We start from the raw sequence: 16050 nt of genomic DNA, 5'->3' as shown, positions 1-16050 counted from the left end.
GTATACTAAAATCTCTTTCTTATGTAACTGTGATGCATCTATCGACTACCATTAATTTGCTCGAACGAAAGACTTTCTACCTAACCTTTCTATATGTGTGTATCTTGATTGTACCTGACATTGAGCTGATCTCTAACTCTTCCATTGTAAATACTTTTTTTTGGATTATTACGTTACTACATTGATTAGGATGCACCTATAGATTTTAAACTTTTTGTACATCTTTTTCAAAAAAAATTAAAGCCCAGGGACATTAATTTTGTCTCTAAATTTCTTGTTTTTATTATCTGATAATGTTTTCAAAACAAAACTAGACAAAGATTGGCCCTCAAGTGCAAAGGCAGAAGGGAGTTTGACTGTAAGATCAACCCGTAGAGTAGGGACGAAAGTCGGCCTTAATGATTCGATAGTATCGAGTGGAAGGGTCGTCGCTCAACGGATAAAAGTTACTAGGAAAATCATGCTGATCTTAAAATAATAGTTTTGAAAAACTATGAAAGAAAAATAAGTTTTAGTAAATTTGGCTTTTATTTTTTGAATTCTAGAATTCAACTCCTTTTATCTAGATGAAAACCATGATAAAAATATTGGGTTAAAAAAGATTTAATTTTCAAAAATGAAAAACCAAAGTTATTGTAAATATTTAACAAGTTAGAGAGATCAATAAACTTGCTTATTATTTGAAATCAAACATTAATAGATACACATTAATTACAACAGTAACACACTACATAAGAGATACTAATCGATCAAAGTAAAGGTACGGTAAGAGAGTACAATTATAACAAACTTAATAGCCAAGATCCTTGTCATATATTGACATAATATGTTGAAAATTTTATTGGGCTTCCTTACTTTGAGTCGATTGTATATGCTGAAGTGCTTGCAAATTTCAAAAGCATCCATCAAATAATATCAATAGAAACGCCCAGATCGTTGTCAATAGCCAAAGTATTCCTAACATTAGTGGAAATAACTTGAGAATTGTCGTCCTCAATTATCAAAGCACTGTCACTAATATCAACAGAAACATGGTGATCCTCGTCAATGGGAAGTGTCAGAGCCATTTTCCTCGAAATAGCAGTGTGTTCCCATTCGGATTTTGAAGAACTCACTGCATAATAGGGTAAAAAAGAATATCATGATTATTAAAGTAAGCTTTGTTTGATCATCCTTTCACATTTTTATACTAGGGTCGTTTATTCAAATCCAACTTATAAACAAAATCGTTATTAATGATAAAAACAACATATAACTTTTATTTATCTTTATAATTATATGATGTTGTCTACTTTGAATATAGACTCTCATATCTCTACTTTTGCAACCACTCAATAGGTCTCATACTAATAGAGACAATTATTCACACTTATATACCAACGATCACTTCTTTCCCGACTAAATAAAATTAAACTTTGTTTGCACCCCTCAAAATAACGTAGACCAAGCACATATGCTGAAAATGACTATTACTTTGTTTGTCGTAATCTCTCGGCCAGCACTCTCCTTTTTCAATAATCCATCTCAACCCTAGAACAACCAAGTTGCTTCACTCCTATCACTTCACATTCTTAAGGGATTAACGTAAATTACATAATAAGGCATTAAATTATGCACACTTTCCCTTTATGTTCTTTGGTTTGTGTATAAATTCAGAGATGTATTGCAATTAAATTGCAACATTTGAATGTATAATATACTGAAATTGACATAGAAACATATATATAGTAGACAACATAACTAAAATAAAAAAAAAATAATGTAAAAGTAGAAACACCAAAAACCAAATAATAATGGGTATATCTACTAAATTTTACATCGACCGACAGACAATATTATTTCCATTTATTCATAGAGACAGAAACAAATAAGACGAAAATTCAACTATAATTTTACCCCAAAAAAATATATACACACATATATAAATTTCTAAAAATAAGCAAATAACTAAAATACATAAAAGTGAATGAAAGTATTCACACAAATATAATCAAATTTTGGTGTTAAATGTCTGATTAGTATTAGAAAAATGCCAAAATAAAAAAAAGATATATGTGTGTGTGTGTATATACAAGAAAGAAGGATGAATTAGGTAAAACCTTTGGAGTGTGGCTGTGCTGTAAAGGCGAAACCGAGAGCTAGCTCATCGCGGAATCCGATGGGGAAACAAAAGTTAACAAAATGGTTATTTATGAAAAAATAATAATGGTGTTTCATTAGACAACTATAAAACAGGGCTTGTGTCATAACTTTGAGAACCCGATCATTTAAGGATTTCATCGCCGTCGTTGACTATGTGTTGTCCGGCGAACGTAGAGGAGAAATGTATTGAAAGGGTTTATGAAAATGGGAGAAATTAAAGGAAGAAGCCAGATGTCATTAATTGTGAAAACCTTTTTCATTGTAATTTCGTACCTAAATGCTTTGACTAAGTAAACGGAAAAGGACAAAGTCAGACAGACGACTTCGCCCCATAATAATTAAATTGCAGACTAACGAGGAAATTTCCTACCTTAGTATCGAATTTTTTTCATAGTATATCCATTTATTATCCGACACGTTTTATATTAAAGTGGAGTATATGTGAGGAGAAATTCACAGTGTGAATAATACTAAAAAATGATTAAAAAACTAATTAGGATGCATGTAAGTCACATAGGTTCAAAAATTATATAGAGTAAAGATTAGATCAGTTGCAGCTTCATCTCACTGCTATAAATAAAAATAAAACAAACTCAATCTTTTCAAATGAAATTTCCGTGTGACAAAGATTTATTCAAAATTAAGAAATTTGATATGTTGAATAAACTTATATTTGTGTTAGATTTGTAGTTATTTAGTAGGTTGTTTCTAATATATATATATTTTCTCTTTTTTTTTTCTCTCTCTCTCTCTCAAATGGTGAAGGAAGGTTAAGCTCCTAAATTTTTAGTATTCATGAAGTTATAAAATTAGGGATCAATTAAAACTTCAACCTTCACAAATTCAAGAAAATTTTAGTCCCCAAATCTTCGATCTTCAAAAAGTTGTAATTTTGAGATCAATTTCTGAACCTCAAAGTCTTAAAATCATCGCAACTTTAATTTTTCAAGTCTTTAAAATTTCAACACTTTGTTGTTGTTACTTCACGCTTTGATTCCAGTTTTATTAAATACAAAGTTTGAGCATTATGTTGAACATGCTAGAGACACATTGATAACAACATTGGGAGCCTTAGATCTTTAACAAAAATATTATTTTCATATATGAAAGAATATTTTACAGATTTTGTGTATCTCCTTCTCTAGCGCCTTTTTCTCTTGCAAAAATATTTATTCTCTCTTAAATTAATATTTTCATAACTAGCAATATTTATATTGTGTTCCCATTCATTTTTAGGATTAGCTACCTTATGAGACGTTGAACGTGTTTTGAGCTTAGGATTTGTTTAAGCCCCTAAATCTTCATATATTGTTATTGAGTATCCTTGTGTTCTTAAGGTTGTTATTGAGTATCCTTGTGTTCATATTTTAGTTTGGGTGTTTTGAAAATATTAATATTGAATGAATAGAACCAAAACTTATGAGTAGAATTAGTATAACATTAATCTTTTAAAATGAAAAAATGGTTTGGTTATCAAATAGGGTTGAAGTTTGTTTGTTTTTTGATGCATCAGTTTTGGTTAATTTTTCAAATAATTGTTGCACAATTTAGGACAAATTCATTTTGTAAATGATTGACAAGGCTTGTATCAAGGAGGGACTAAACCGCAATAAGGTGTTGTTCAAGAAACTATTATTGTTTGTGCAACATCTTCTTCCAAAGTTTCATCAGTACAATATGGCGTTTCAGGCTATACTATTCATCTTTTCAATGCCTAGATAATTTGAAACATGTTTTAGATTTTGATTCTTGTTCCAATCAACATGTTTAACCTTGTGAGGTTTGTCCTTTAGCTAAATATAAACGTTTGTCATTTACATCAAATAATCATTTGTCTAAGTCACCTTTTGATTTGATTCATAAGTTGATATTTAGGGCTCTTTTAGCAATATATCTCATGCTAGATATACATATTTTCACAAGGTACACTCAGGTTTATATGTTGAAAAGAAAGTGACGTTTCTGCCATAGTTCCTCAATCTTTTCAACTCATAGAAATTCAATATGACATTAGTGCATAAAGAGTTTTTGATCAGACAACACTCTGAAACTCTCTTTTGAAGATTTCTTCATAAAAAGGGTGTCATTCATCAATTTTCATATATTACAAGGCCGAAACAAAATTTTGTTGTCGAAAGAAAACATCAATATACTTTCAATGTTGCTCATGCTCTATATTTTTAGTCTCAAATTCCTCTAGTTTTTTAGAGTGCTTGTGTCTTGACTGCTGTCTAATTTGATAAATAGAGCTCCTTCTGAAATACCATACATTCGTCTTAATGAGACATAACCTGATTACTCAAATCTATTGGTGTTCGGTTGTCTTTGCTTTGCTTCAACTCTTCTTTCCATCATACACAAATTCTTTCGTCAAGCAATTCCACAACTGTTTGTTGGTTATCTCCTAGTTACTAAAGAATATCGATTGTTTAATATTGCGAATCAACATGTTTTTATTTCACGAGATGTTGTTTTTCATGAAACCATATTTTCTTTCCACAAAGTTACTGAGTTAAGTGATCAACCAAGCTCTTTCATGATATATATAGTTCTTCCTCGTCTAGTTGCTTAGGAAGTAAATGATGATCATGATCTAATTACATAACACGTTTCTAGCCATGTGTCAAACACATTCACATAAAACTCTTTACATCCCACTCCAATTCACCAACCTATACAATAAGAAAATCCAAGTCTACCTCCACTTCCGTCCAAGTGCACATTGAATTGGACTGCCATTTCATAGGGGACAAGATTGCTTCTGGTTTTTTCAAGCTTCTTCTTATCTCTAGCTTCTCGTCTTCAATTGGCAGATCCTTTCCAAAAACCTGTCCTTTGCTCTTTTATTTCCATTGGTATTGTCCAAGATGGGCATTTAGACATATTTGGTTTTCTTTTTTTTTTTTTTGGGTGAAAAAGATCTTTTTACTACAATTTAGGAATTTGAACCCAGAGTCTTTTGTCCTCAAAAACATATAGATGTCGGTTAAGCTAAGCTCATGTTGACATTTTTTTTTCCATCTTGAGGTAGAGTATCAGTATCGTGCATACTAAACATCTAGTTGATGAGATTTTATTTTTAGTTTAAGTTTTTTTATTATCACTGTATACACATGTGAATCAATTACTTTATTATTGTATAGAATTTACTTTCTTACAATTCTTGGGTTCATTGAATTTCAATTCAATTCCACGTTTAGGTCATATATATTTACCAAATCATAATAAAAAGTCATGTAACCATAATGAAATTTCATATATTGATCAATCATAATATGTTTAAATTGTAAACGTAAATGGATTACTTTGATATCATTTAGAATCATGAATTCAGCACGTTTACCGTTACTTTTTATCATTTAATATGATAGGCTCATAATTCTAATACTATTGTAACAATAATAATATTTGTAATTGTAATAATAACAATAATGATAACTATTGGTAGGTCCTATGTAAGTCTCAGTCCCAATATGTTTGAGCACCCTCCATTCCTCAATTAAACTATACCATTACGTTCTTTGATTATAAAACTTGAATGGACTCCACATTTCATTACAATTACGAAATACAAATAAATAACAATAAACATATCAAATGGTACCCAATTTTCAAATTACAACTAATTTTTATTACATTTACGGATAGGTAAACATGAACTTAATTTGTTTCACGCCAAAACACACCAACAGTGTCCAGATTTAGCTTAGGCTCAAACTCGATTTTTTGGTCCAAAAGTACATGGGTCCAAGTCCATATATGGAAGACATGTGGAAATCCTCTAAAAGTAGGTGACAACAATAAAAATAATCTACATCCAATCCAAATCAGTAAACAAAATTATATATTTGATTTCAACAAAATTCAACAGACAACCTAATGGTAGAAAGTTTTCAAATAAGCTAAAAAACACCTAAAATCATGAATACAACCGCTACTACAAAATTATATAAATTTATCTCTACAATGGTAAAAAAAATACATACAAGAGAAGAGGGAGAGTGATCACCTATCAATTTTGCAAAGAAATTGAACAATGACAACTCTCGAGGAACGGAGCCGCAAAGAAAGGTAGACCGAAGAAAGGTAATGGAAAGGCATACTACGACGTTCATTGTTGCCTCACCTACGTTCACTGGAGGAGAGGTTTACACCAAATCACGAAGAAAAAGAAAAGCGATGAGAGGTTTAGACTAACTCTTCGACGGCCACTGAAGAAAGTCGTGCTCCAACGTTCTAAGAAAAATTGAAGAATGGCAATGGAAAGGCGACGTTCATAGTGTCCTCACCAACGTTCACCGGAGGAGAGGATGAATATGGCTTTTGGAAGGAAATTTTTTATTTTTATTTTCACTCCAAAGGAGAGGATGAATATGGCTTTTGGAAGGAAAATTTTTATTTCTATTTTCACTTTTAAGCGAGGAGAAGCGACGAGAACTCATCATTTTTATTAGTGGTGTTTTAGGTTGAGAATTGAGAAATTTTATTAAGGGCAAAATTGACCTTTCACCTTCATTTTGTTCTAAAACTCTAACTTTTTTTTCAAATTCAATCCTAAAAGTCAATTACACCTCAAAAATTGGCCTATTTTCGATAATTTTCTTCTCCTCTTTGAATATATATATATATATATATATATAACAGATAACCAAGTAACGGATTCATATGTATGTAGGGATAATAAACAAACTCAAAGTAAAAGTAAAATATCAACAACTTGCAGTTAATATGAATAATAGATTGTGCACTTCTAGCCTCAAGTCTCAAGGTAGATACAATAAATTATGGCCACGACAACGGATTTGTTGTTGTTGCTGCTGCTGTTGATTGAGGATTCAATCTAATTGTTATTGGTATGATTTAGTAATTATTAATCTACCCCTACCGTTAGGGTCAAGTAGTAATTTACTGAAAAGATGACTAACGGTAATGGAAGTGGGGAACAAATTATAGTATATTTTCCACTTTTACACCCCACCAATTTGCAAATCAAGAATACATTTGAGCCAAGTATTGAGTTATGTGTCTTTTAACTTTTTTATGTTTTTATTCTTTATTGTTTTTCCAATTTTGAAGATAAGATACCTTAAATTGTGTGTTAGATACGAAAAAAGATCTTGAAATATTGGTATCGATATGAGAATATTAACAATTTTAAAATTGAAATTCCAAGATAGTTTGAAGAGCTAAAACCTAATCAAAATTAATGAGAATAACTGAATTAAAAATGAAGTAAAAATAATACATAAAAAATTGATTAATGAGTTTGGAAATTGTAAATATGTAAACTATTTTTCAAATACTTACCTATCATTCGATCATAATAATCTATCAATCTATAGCATAAAAAAGTGTTGGGTGGTGTTTGATTTTTAAAATTGCTATTGATTATAATAAATTAATAAATTTGGTACGAGATTAGGTTGCGATACAAATTCAACCCATACCGTGGAGGTTGAGATGTTTTTGCTACATGACTTCTCCCTCTTCGCTCTCGGTCGTGATCGTCGGGAAACAAAGAAAAAGGGTGTAGTGCTTTCACTGACGGCGGAGGGATCTGTAAAATTCAACACTTCGTGCCCAGAAAAGTAAAATAGCCCACAAATGGCAACTCCACCACCACCGACGACGGCCCCGCCAGGGACCGGGAATTTCGAGGGGGGGCCGATGCCAGCAGCGCCTCAGCCTCCAGGCACGGACATGACTGGAATTTGCTTTAGAGACCAGCTTTGGCTCAATACTTACCCTCTTGATCGAAACTTGGTTTTCGATTACTTCGCCTTGTCGCCTTTCTACGACTGGACTTGTAACAACGAACAACTCAGAATGCGCTCCATTCACCCCCTCGATCTTTCTCAACTCTCGTATGATTTCTCCTCTTCTATTTTTTTTTTTTTTTTTTTTTATTTCTATTGACAGGGTTTCGTTTTCTCTATTAATTGATTTCTTCGTCTAATTGATTGTATGTATCTTAAATATTTTTCCCCCCATACTTGGATAATTCAACCTTGTTCTTCATCTGTTCTTGTTTTATTAAGATTTCCAAAATTTGTGAATTGTAACCCTAGGATTCAGTTTCATTTAGGCATTACCATGATGGGTAATCTTATGTTCAACAGAAAAATGACAGGCATAGAGTACATGCTGAATGAAGTTATGGAGCCTCATCTTTTCGTTTTCAGAAAGCAAAAGAGGGATGGTCCTGAGAAAGTCACACCGATGCTGACTTATTATATCTTGGATGGTTCAATCTACCAGGCGCCTCAACTTTGCAATGTTTTTGCTGCCCGAGTTGTGAGATTGGCATACTTATCTTTCTTTGTCACTGTCATTTGTTTGATGCAATCTTAGTTTTTCTTCTTTTTTTCCTCATAATTGTGGCATTTGGATCATTTCTTAGTTCCATTTAGTAAATTATCGTGTTGGGTAACATCTCTTCGACTGGAAATTTAATTGCTGGATTCCTTTTTTCTTCTTTGTTTTGAAATTAATGTAGAATTTGTTTAAACCTGTAAGGCTATTATGTTTTCTGCTTCTTTCTTCCTCTGTTTTTTTGTAATCTTACATTAAGTCTTCATCATACTGCAGAGTCGGGCACTGTATTACATATCAAAGGCCTTCACCACGGCTTCCTCAAAGTTGGAGAAGATAGGATATGGTATCTTCTAGCTATTGGTGATATATTTTTCGCTCTTACTATTTTAAGTTATAGTTAAAAGATACTCACCAATGACTTTACACCTCACGGTTCTGCTATCTTAACACACGTTTTTTAAGTTTATTTAAGCCATACTAATTTAGAGATTATCTTGAAGAGTTTCGCTTTGAAAGAATTCTTTGAGCTCTTCAAGATTAATAGTTGGTTCTTTATTTTGAGATCACTTAGGCCCCGTTTGGTAACTATTTCGTTTTTTATTTTTAATTTTTGATAATTAAATGTATTTCCCCCCTTTTCTTACAATTTTGCATCTTTCTTAAATACAATGGTTGAACTCTTAGCCAAATTCCAAAAACAAATAATTTTTTAAAAGCTCCTTTTTAATTTTCAATATTTGACTTGGTTTTTAAAACCACTGGTATTGTGTAGATAACAAAGGATGAAAGTTGGAGGTAGAAATAGTGTTTATAGGCTCAGTTTTCAAAAAGAAAAACCAAAAACAAAATGGTTACTGTTAGGACTTTTCCTAAGAAGAACAAGATCTCAATTTACTGAATTATATCTGTGAAGAAATAAAAGATAATCCAAGAATAAAGGAACTTGTGAACCTTCCTCTTGAGTATTCTTACCCTAGCCCTAGATCACTCCACAAAATAACCTCCCTTCATTCACTCATCCTCTTGCTATTTATACAACATGCAGTAGAACTTTCCATTGAAAGACCATTATACCCCTTAATACTAACACACTAATATTCTTATCTAGGTATCTAACAGTCACCAAACGGGGCCTTGGCCTTAGTGTTTTGTTTTCTCTTGTTTTATTTGATTTGGATTGTTTCAGTTTTCTGCGTAGATCTTACACTTTGTTAAAGGGTTTGTTATTTTCTTTTTATATTTTTGTATCTTGAGCATTAACACAAAAAACTAAGAAAGACCAACTTTTGATGCTTTCAGGCTTTAGATAGTTGATATTTATAGCACCCCAATAGGCTTTATGAATGTTCTTTTTTATTCAGATTTCATTCTGAAATCAAATTTTGGGTCTTATATGGAATAGTTCATTCGCATATGAAATGTAGAATAAACTTTAAAGATACCATGCAGCACATTGCCTAATTGCCTATCAAACTGTTTTCTCATTTCTGGTTCAGTTGATTCTGAAAATGAGAGTGAAGAAGTAAAACCTGCAAAAGAAACCATTAACTTTAAGGAAGTTAAGCGAGTTGATCATATTCTTGCATCTTTACAGCGCAAGGTAACTTTTTTCGACATCTTATATTGACATATTCTGCATAAGGTTCATCTTTACTGTAACAGAAAATCATGTTGTGTTTGTGTATAAATTGCAAAGAGCTAATTTATCTATTAAGAAGAAAGTGGTGAGAATTTGCATGCAGTTTTCCGATAAGTCATTATTGCATTTCATTTAATAGCAACAAAACTTTTTTGAAGTCTCATCAGTTTACTTAAGTTTCGAACAATATTACCAAACCTAATTTGTACTCTCGAACCACTTACCTGACTCATTCTGACTGGAGAACTAATGACTTAGGCTTCAAATGTGTCCAAATTCAAATATATTGTACCTGTAATTAATTGAAATTAGTTCAATTGAACTTGTAAAACATTTAAATTATCTAAGACGATAAACTGCTGGTCTAGTATACAAATGATTTTATGTACGTCCATATTAATGATTTATATTTTCCATATTGAAGATTTGGCTGGTCATTTTTGCCTATCCTAATTAAGAGAATTTTTCTTGTTAAAAATTACAGCTGCCACCTGCCCCACCACCCCCACCATTTCCTGAAGGTTATGCTTCTGCTCCCACAGCAGATACAGAAAAAGGCCCTGAAAATCAGCAAGGAGAGTCACAACAGCCTTCAGCAGATCCCATTATTGATCAGGGTCCAGCTAAAAGGATGAAATTTTGAAGAGTTTAGGCTACTTTGCCTGTTGAGAAGCCTATTTAATCCTGCAATTGAAATTCAATATGGATGACATCCCTGCACAAAGCATGGTGAGTTGTGACCCCCCCCCCCCCCCCCCCCCCAAAAAAAAAAGAAGAAAAAAGGACAAAAAGTTGGAATCTGCCTTGTGAAAAGCCTGTAGTTTTAGACTTAACTTGAGCTAATCCATTGTTTTAGCAGTAACTTGTACTACACTACCATGTAACCATCACTTCCTGATTTCGTTAGCTAGAATTGTTCGATACTTATATGACATACCACTAGTTGCTGTATCTTTGTATCGTGATAACTTGGGAAGAAGATTTTTAATATCGAACATGGTAATACAATTCCGCAATATCTTGGGCTAGAGACTTAAAACACTTACATGATTGGAATCATAAGCTTTTATTTGTGTGTCATGTGTTCAGATCGTGTTAGGGAATGAATTATACATTCTTAGAATCATGCAATCTGAAGTCTGATACATAAAGTATTGCACGTAGAGACTGTTTGAAAGCAACAAGCTCCTTGTGACTTTCGATACATACAAGGACTTCCGAAGTTTGCAAACATGATGGTCAAACTGGGCTTCAAATTCTAGTGGAGGACTCATATATACTTCCTCTTCTAAATTTCCATTTAGGAATGCGATCTTAACATCAAGTTGATATAGAGGTCAGTCTTTATTCATTGCAACAGATAGCAAGATTCTAATAATGTTTAAATTTGCAACAGGAGAGAAAGCTTCAGAGTAGTTAACCCCATAAGTCTGGGTGAACCCTTTTGCAACTAATCTGGCCTTATGTCTGTTAAGAGTACCATCTGCTTTGTACTTGATAGTAAACACCCATTTGCATCCACAATTTTGTCTCTTAGAGAGAATGCAGAGCTCCCAAGCCTTGTTCTTTTCTAGGGCTCTCATTTCTTCCATGACTGGAGTTTTTCTTGGGCATTCAAAGGCAACATGGATATTCTTGGGTATTGTAGTAGAGTCAAGACTGGTTGTAAAGGCTCTAAATTGAGGAGATAGGTTCTTATAAGAAACATAGTTAGCAATAGAGTGCTTTGTGCAGGACCTGGTACCCTTCCTTAGTGCAATAGACAGATCAAGAGTCGGGTCGTACTTATTGATATTTTCTGAACGATCCTCCCTAGTTTCATTCTCAGTAACTTTTGCAATGACCTCATTCCCACCATCACTGCCCTTTCCATCTGAAATGACCTTAGTATCAACACTATGAATAGTTGTCTCCGACTTGTCACTTTCACTCATTTTACTGTCAATATGTGAGTCAGTAAAATTAGTCATACCTTAGTCTCGTAAAGATTTAGGATCTTGGACTGAAGTCAGCTGAATAGTAGAAGACCCATCTTCCTTTTTAAGATTTCTCCTACATTAGGTTTTCTAAGGAACTTGGTTCATAGTGAGGACCACGAGGACTTGGACTAGGTAGGATAACTAGAGTAGGACTGGTAGACTTTAAGGAAATCACCTAGTTAGACTCTTCACTCTCACTCTTCGCCTGAGGTAGGCAAATGGGAAAGAAAGGACGATCCTAAAAAAAAGTGACATTCATGGAGACAAAGTACTTACGAGAAGACGGATGAAAGTATTAATAGCCCCGTTAGGGATTAACTTAGTTGGGTGAGGGCCATGGTTATGAACATAGGTTGTGCACCCGAATACCCAAAGAGGAACATCAGAAATGGGACAGGTAGAGGGACATGACTCTTTAAGACACTTTAAGGGGGTTTGGAGATGTAGGGCACGAGAAGACATTCAATTGATAAGATGGACTGCAGTGAGAACAGCATTGCCTAGATATAGGAAGGAAATTTTAGAGAACAAGCTACTTCCAAAAGGTGACAATTTTTGCGCACAACTACCCCATTTTGTTGGGGGTGTAGGCACAGGAACTTTGATGAACAATCCCTTTGGAGGACAAAAACTCATTGAGGGTGTGGTTTTGGAACTCATAAGCGTTGTCACTCCATAAAATACTAATGTGGTTTTGGAACTCAAAAACTCATTGAGGGTACAAGCATTTCCAGATGAAGTAGTTATTTTGGATGGTCCCAAGGCATCACTATGACCAAGTGTGAAAGGGTGGATTGGTTTGTATGGTTGTGAAGGAAAAGAAACTCAATGTTGTTTATCTCGAATACATATGTCACAAGATAAGGTAGACAAATCAATTGTTCAACTCCTTATTATCGTTTGAATGTTTGTCATGTTGAATGCTCATCTATGCACATCTTTGGATGTCTTTGCTTTGCATCATCGCTCACTGCACTTTGATCCAAATTTTATCCTCATGCCATTACCTCAGTCTATATGAGATATCCTCCAAGAATGAAAGGGTACAAGCTATATGATGTTGAAAAGAAGTTTTTTTTTTTATATATATATCTCCAAAGACAACGAGTTTCATGAACATGTCTTTCCTTGTCAACACATTTCTTCTCAAGATAGTCTTGTAGATCCATTTCTAGAACTTGTTACCCCCCGCCATTTTCGAGTTTGCGGGCATTCCTTCTAATGAAGCTAGGACAAGTACATTAGCCAAAGAAGTCGTTGCCACTCCAACTAACTACAATGTTGACTATGAACAACATAACTGTGCTCCAGTTGAGAATCAAGCAACATTTGAGAGTCAAGCATCCAATGTGATTCCGTACAATGTGCCAACCACTTCTCAAAGTATTAGATGGTCTACTCGGCTTACCAAACCACCTTCTTATCTTCGTGAGTATCATTGTAACTTGCTTCATGAGTCTATGAGCAACGTTTCCGCTATGCCTACAAAGTTCCCCATTCAGAAGTTAATGTCTTATAACAAGTTGTCCTCGAGTTATAAGAAATTCTTGCTCAATGTTACTTCTACCTTTGAGCCACAGTTCTACCATCATGCTGTCCCTTTCAAAAAATGGCATGATACTATGACAGATGAGTTAAAAGCCACGGAAACAAACGAGATTTTGTCAGTTGTTCCTCTTCCTCTTTATCGTTCCAATTTTATCAGATGTCCTCAAAGGGACTCAATTGTTCTCTTCCTCCTACTCAACATTTCATAGGATGCAAATGGGTGTACCAAATCAAGCATGGAGCCGATATATTCATTGAACGCTATAAAGCAAGACTTGTGGAGCCAAGTGGTACTCTCAACAAGAAGGCCTTGATTATGACGAAACATTTTCTTCGGTTGCCAAGCTTGTGACCGTCAAAATTTTATCAACTATGGTTGTATCAATGAAATGGGAACTAGTTCAACTTGATGTTAATAGTGTGTTTCTAAGTTGCTCTTGTCGAAGAAGTTTATATGGATCTATCATTAGGATACAAACATGGTGTGGTTGTTAGAAAGGGGGAGCGTTTAGTATTTAAACTTCGCCAATCAATATATTTGCTTAAACAAGCTTCTTACAATGTTTTGATAAGCTTTCTCGCAATCAATATATGCCCTTTTATCCCTCGGATTCTCACAATCCAAGTTAGATTATTTTTTATTTACTCGTGGCTCTAAACAGACTTTCATAACGCTATTAGTTATGTTTTTTATGTAGTAATAACCAGGGCTTTATCTACTAATATCTCCAATCTAAAACAACACTTGAATTTTGTATTCAAGTTAAAAGACCTTGGCAGCTTAAAATATTTCTTAGGATTGGAGTTATGCTCATTCATCTGATGTTTCTCAAAGACATTATATTCTTCAATTACTTGAAGATAATGGTTTTTTGGCCTGCAAACCAGCACTTTTACCTATGGATCCATCACCAAAAATGCAAGTTGGAGATGGGAATGCATCTGCTTACCTCACTGTTAGTCGTCTTGACAATGTTGCAATCCATAAGCTCATCTAATACGTTGCTCATCTGAGGCATACTACTATTGTCCAAGATGGGTGTCTTAAACATACTAGGTCCATCTTGAAGGGGAGTTTTAGGATATAATGGAAATTAATATTGTTAAAACTCCTGATATTTTATTATTGGTGGTTATTCTGATATATCACCCACTTATGTGCACTTCCATTGGGTATTTATATTGCCCATTCTTATTAATAAAGATTGAGCAAAGTAATTTAGTCTTTGTGTTAGTCCAATAAAGACTGATGGTATCTGACCTGTGATTGATTGGAATGGCTTCTTGAAAATAGAATATCATATTTTAAGCAAAGAAGTTAATTGAAGGTATGGAAAGAAAAAAAAAGGGTGATTCACTGGGAAAGTATATACCAGAATTTGACAGCGTCAGAAGAAGCACGATGATGTGGAGGAAGCGGGTGGCAGAATGAGAAGAACAGTGGTGGATGAGTTCATCTCATAAGTTGTCTTTTCTTTCCTATGTCTAGTAGCATTAACAAATTGCAGAAATTATTCTCTGTTCTGTCTTTCGGGTTTTTATTACACCCAATATTTCGAGATTTGGGCAATGTCAGAAAGAAAATGACCGTTTTCAGGGGTTGTAGGGGAAGAATTTAATGTATCGGGACCAAATGAAACAAAATACATAGTAGATTTTTTTTTTTTTTTTTTTTTTTTTGTGGTTTATATGTGGCAAGTCAAAATGTACAATGAAGTTTTAGTTACCTGAATGTATTATATTCAGTTTTTCTTTCTTTTCTTTTATTTACTTTTTTTTTTTAGGAAACCTAAAATTCCCACTCTTGAATTTTACATTTGTAAGGATATGCCTTAGTATTTAGTTTTACGTTTAGAGATAGTTGCAAATGTAGCAATTATATTCAAAATAATTAAGTACATAGCAATATGTTAAAAAAATTGTAAATATAGCAAAATCAGTCAAAATCTATCAATGATAAGAGTCTATCACTGATAGATCGTGTAGCAAATGTTGGTCTATCATTGATAAATCATAAGAGTCTATCAACGATAGAAGCCTATCACTGATAGATTTTGCTATATTTGCAATTTTTTTTAAATATTGCTACATATTTAATAATTATTCTAAAAATTGTTACTCATTATAATTACCCTTGCGTTTAGCTTTAAACTTTAAGGGTGTGTTTGGGGTGAGGTTTAAGGAGGAAAAGATTAGGAAATTAGGCCAAACCGTGTTTGGCTCAAGGAATATGATAAATGAAGATTAAGGTTATCCTAATCCTTAAATAACCCTATTTTATCTTAAAATTTTCAATATTACGGAAGATTGTTTTTCTTGTCTTCTTGGTCCTGGACCAATTCAATGTTTTGTAAAATGACCAATTCAATGTTTTTTAAATTTTACTGCTCTAGTAATACACAAAATTGAAATTTTGGGTTTAAAAAG

The 16050-nt window shown here is 33.3% G+C and overlaps 2 protein-coding genes across 5 annotated transcripts; one reads left to right on the top strand and one right to left on the bottom strand.

Annotated features, from left to right (window-relative positions):
- Positions 1 to 658: 658 nt before the first annotated feature.
- LOC103489989 (uncharacterized) lies at positions 659 to 2400 on the bottom strand. The gene is made up of 2 exons (XM_008449352.2): positions 2100 to 2400; positions 659 to 1114 (listed from the first exon to the last, which is right to left on the bottom strand). Exons 1-2 carry the CDS (start codon positions 2278 to 2280, stop codon positions 906 to 908), a joined length of 390 nt encoding a protein of 129 aa, XP_008447574.1. The 5' UTR covers positions 2281 to 2400; the 3' UTR covers positions 659 to 905.
- A 5080-nt stretch (positions 2401 to 7480) lies between these two features.
- On the top strand, positions 7481 to 14845 carry LOC103489986 (mediator of RNA polymerase II transcription subunit 6). Of its 4 annotated transcripts, none has more exons than XR_007820533.1 (6): positions 7546 to 8006; positions 8262 to 8436; positions 8731 to 8800; positions 9954 to 10057; positions 10581 to 10825; positions 14512 to 14845. XR_007820533.1 is itself a non-coding variant. In XM_008449350.3 (5 exons), the coding sequence occupies exons 1-5, from the start codon at positions 7747 to 7749 to the stop codon at positions 10737 to 10739; spliced, it is 768 nt and encodes a 255-aa protein (XP_008447572.2). In that variant the 5' UTR covers positions 7481 to 7746; the 3' UTR covers positions 10740 to 11124. The 4 variants fall into 4 exon arrangements, 2 of the variants coding, with proteins under 2 accessions (XP_008447572.2, XP_008447573.2); XR_007820534.1 differs by lacking the exon at positions 14512 to 14845 and adding an exon at positions 11261 to 14234; XM_008449350.3 differs by lacking the exon at positions 14512 to 14845 and having other exon boundaries at positions 7481 to 8006; positions 10581 to 11124.
- The last annotated feature ends 1205 nt before the right edge of the window (positions 14846 to 16050 follow it).

The sequence above is a fragment of the Cucumis melo genome, chromosome 4 (assembly GCF_025177605.1).
Source record: "Cucumis melo cultivar AY chromosome 4, USDA_Cmelo_AY_1.0, whole genome shotgun sequence".
Classification (NCBI taxonomy): Eukaryota; Viridiplantae; Streptophyta; class Magnoliopsida; order Cucurbitales; family Cucurbitaceae; genus Cucumis; species Cucumis melo.
The sequence above is the reverse complement of the archived record's forward strand: the minus strand, read 5'-3'. Positions and strand labels throughout refer to the sequence as shown.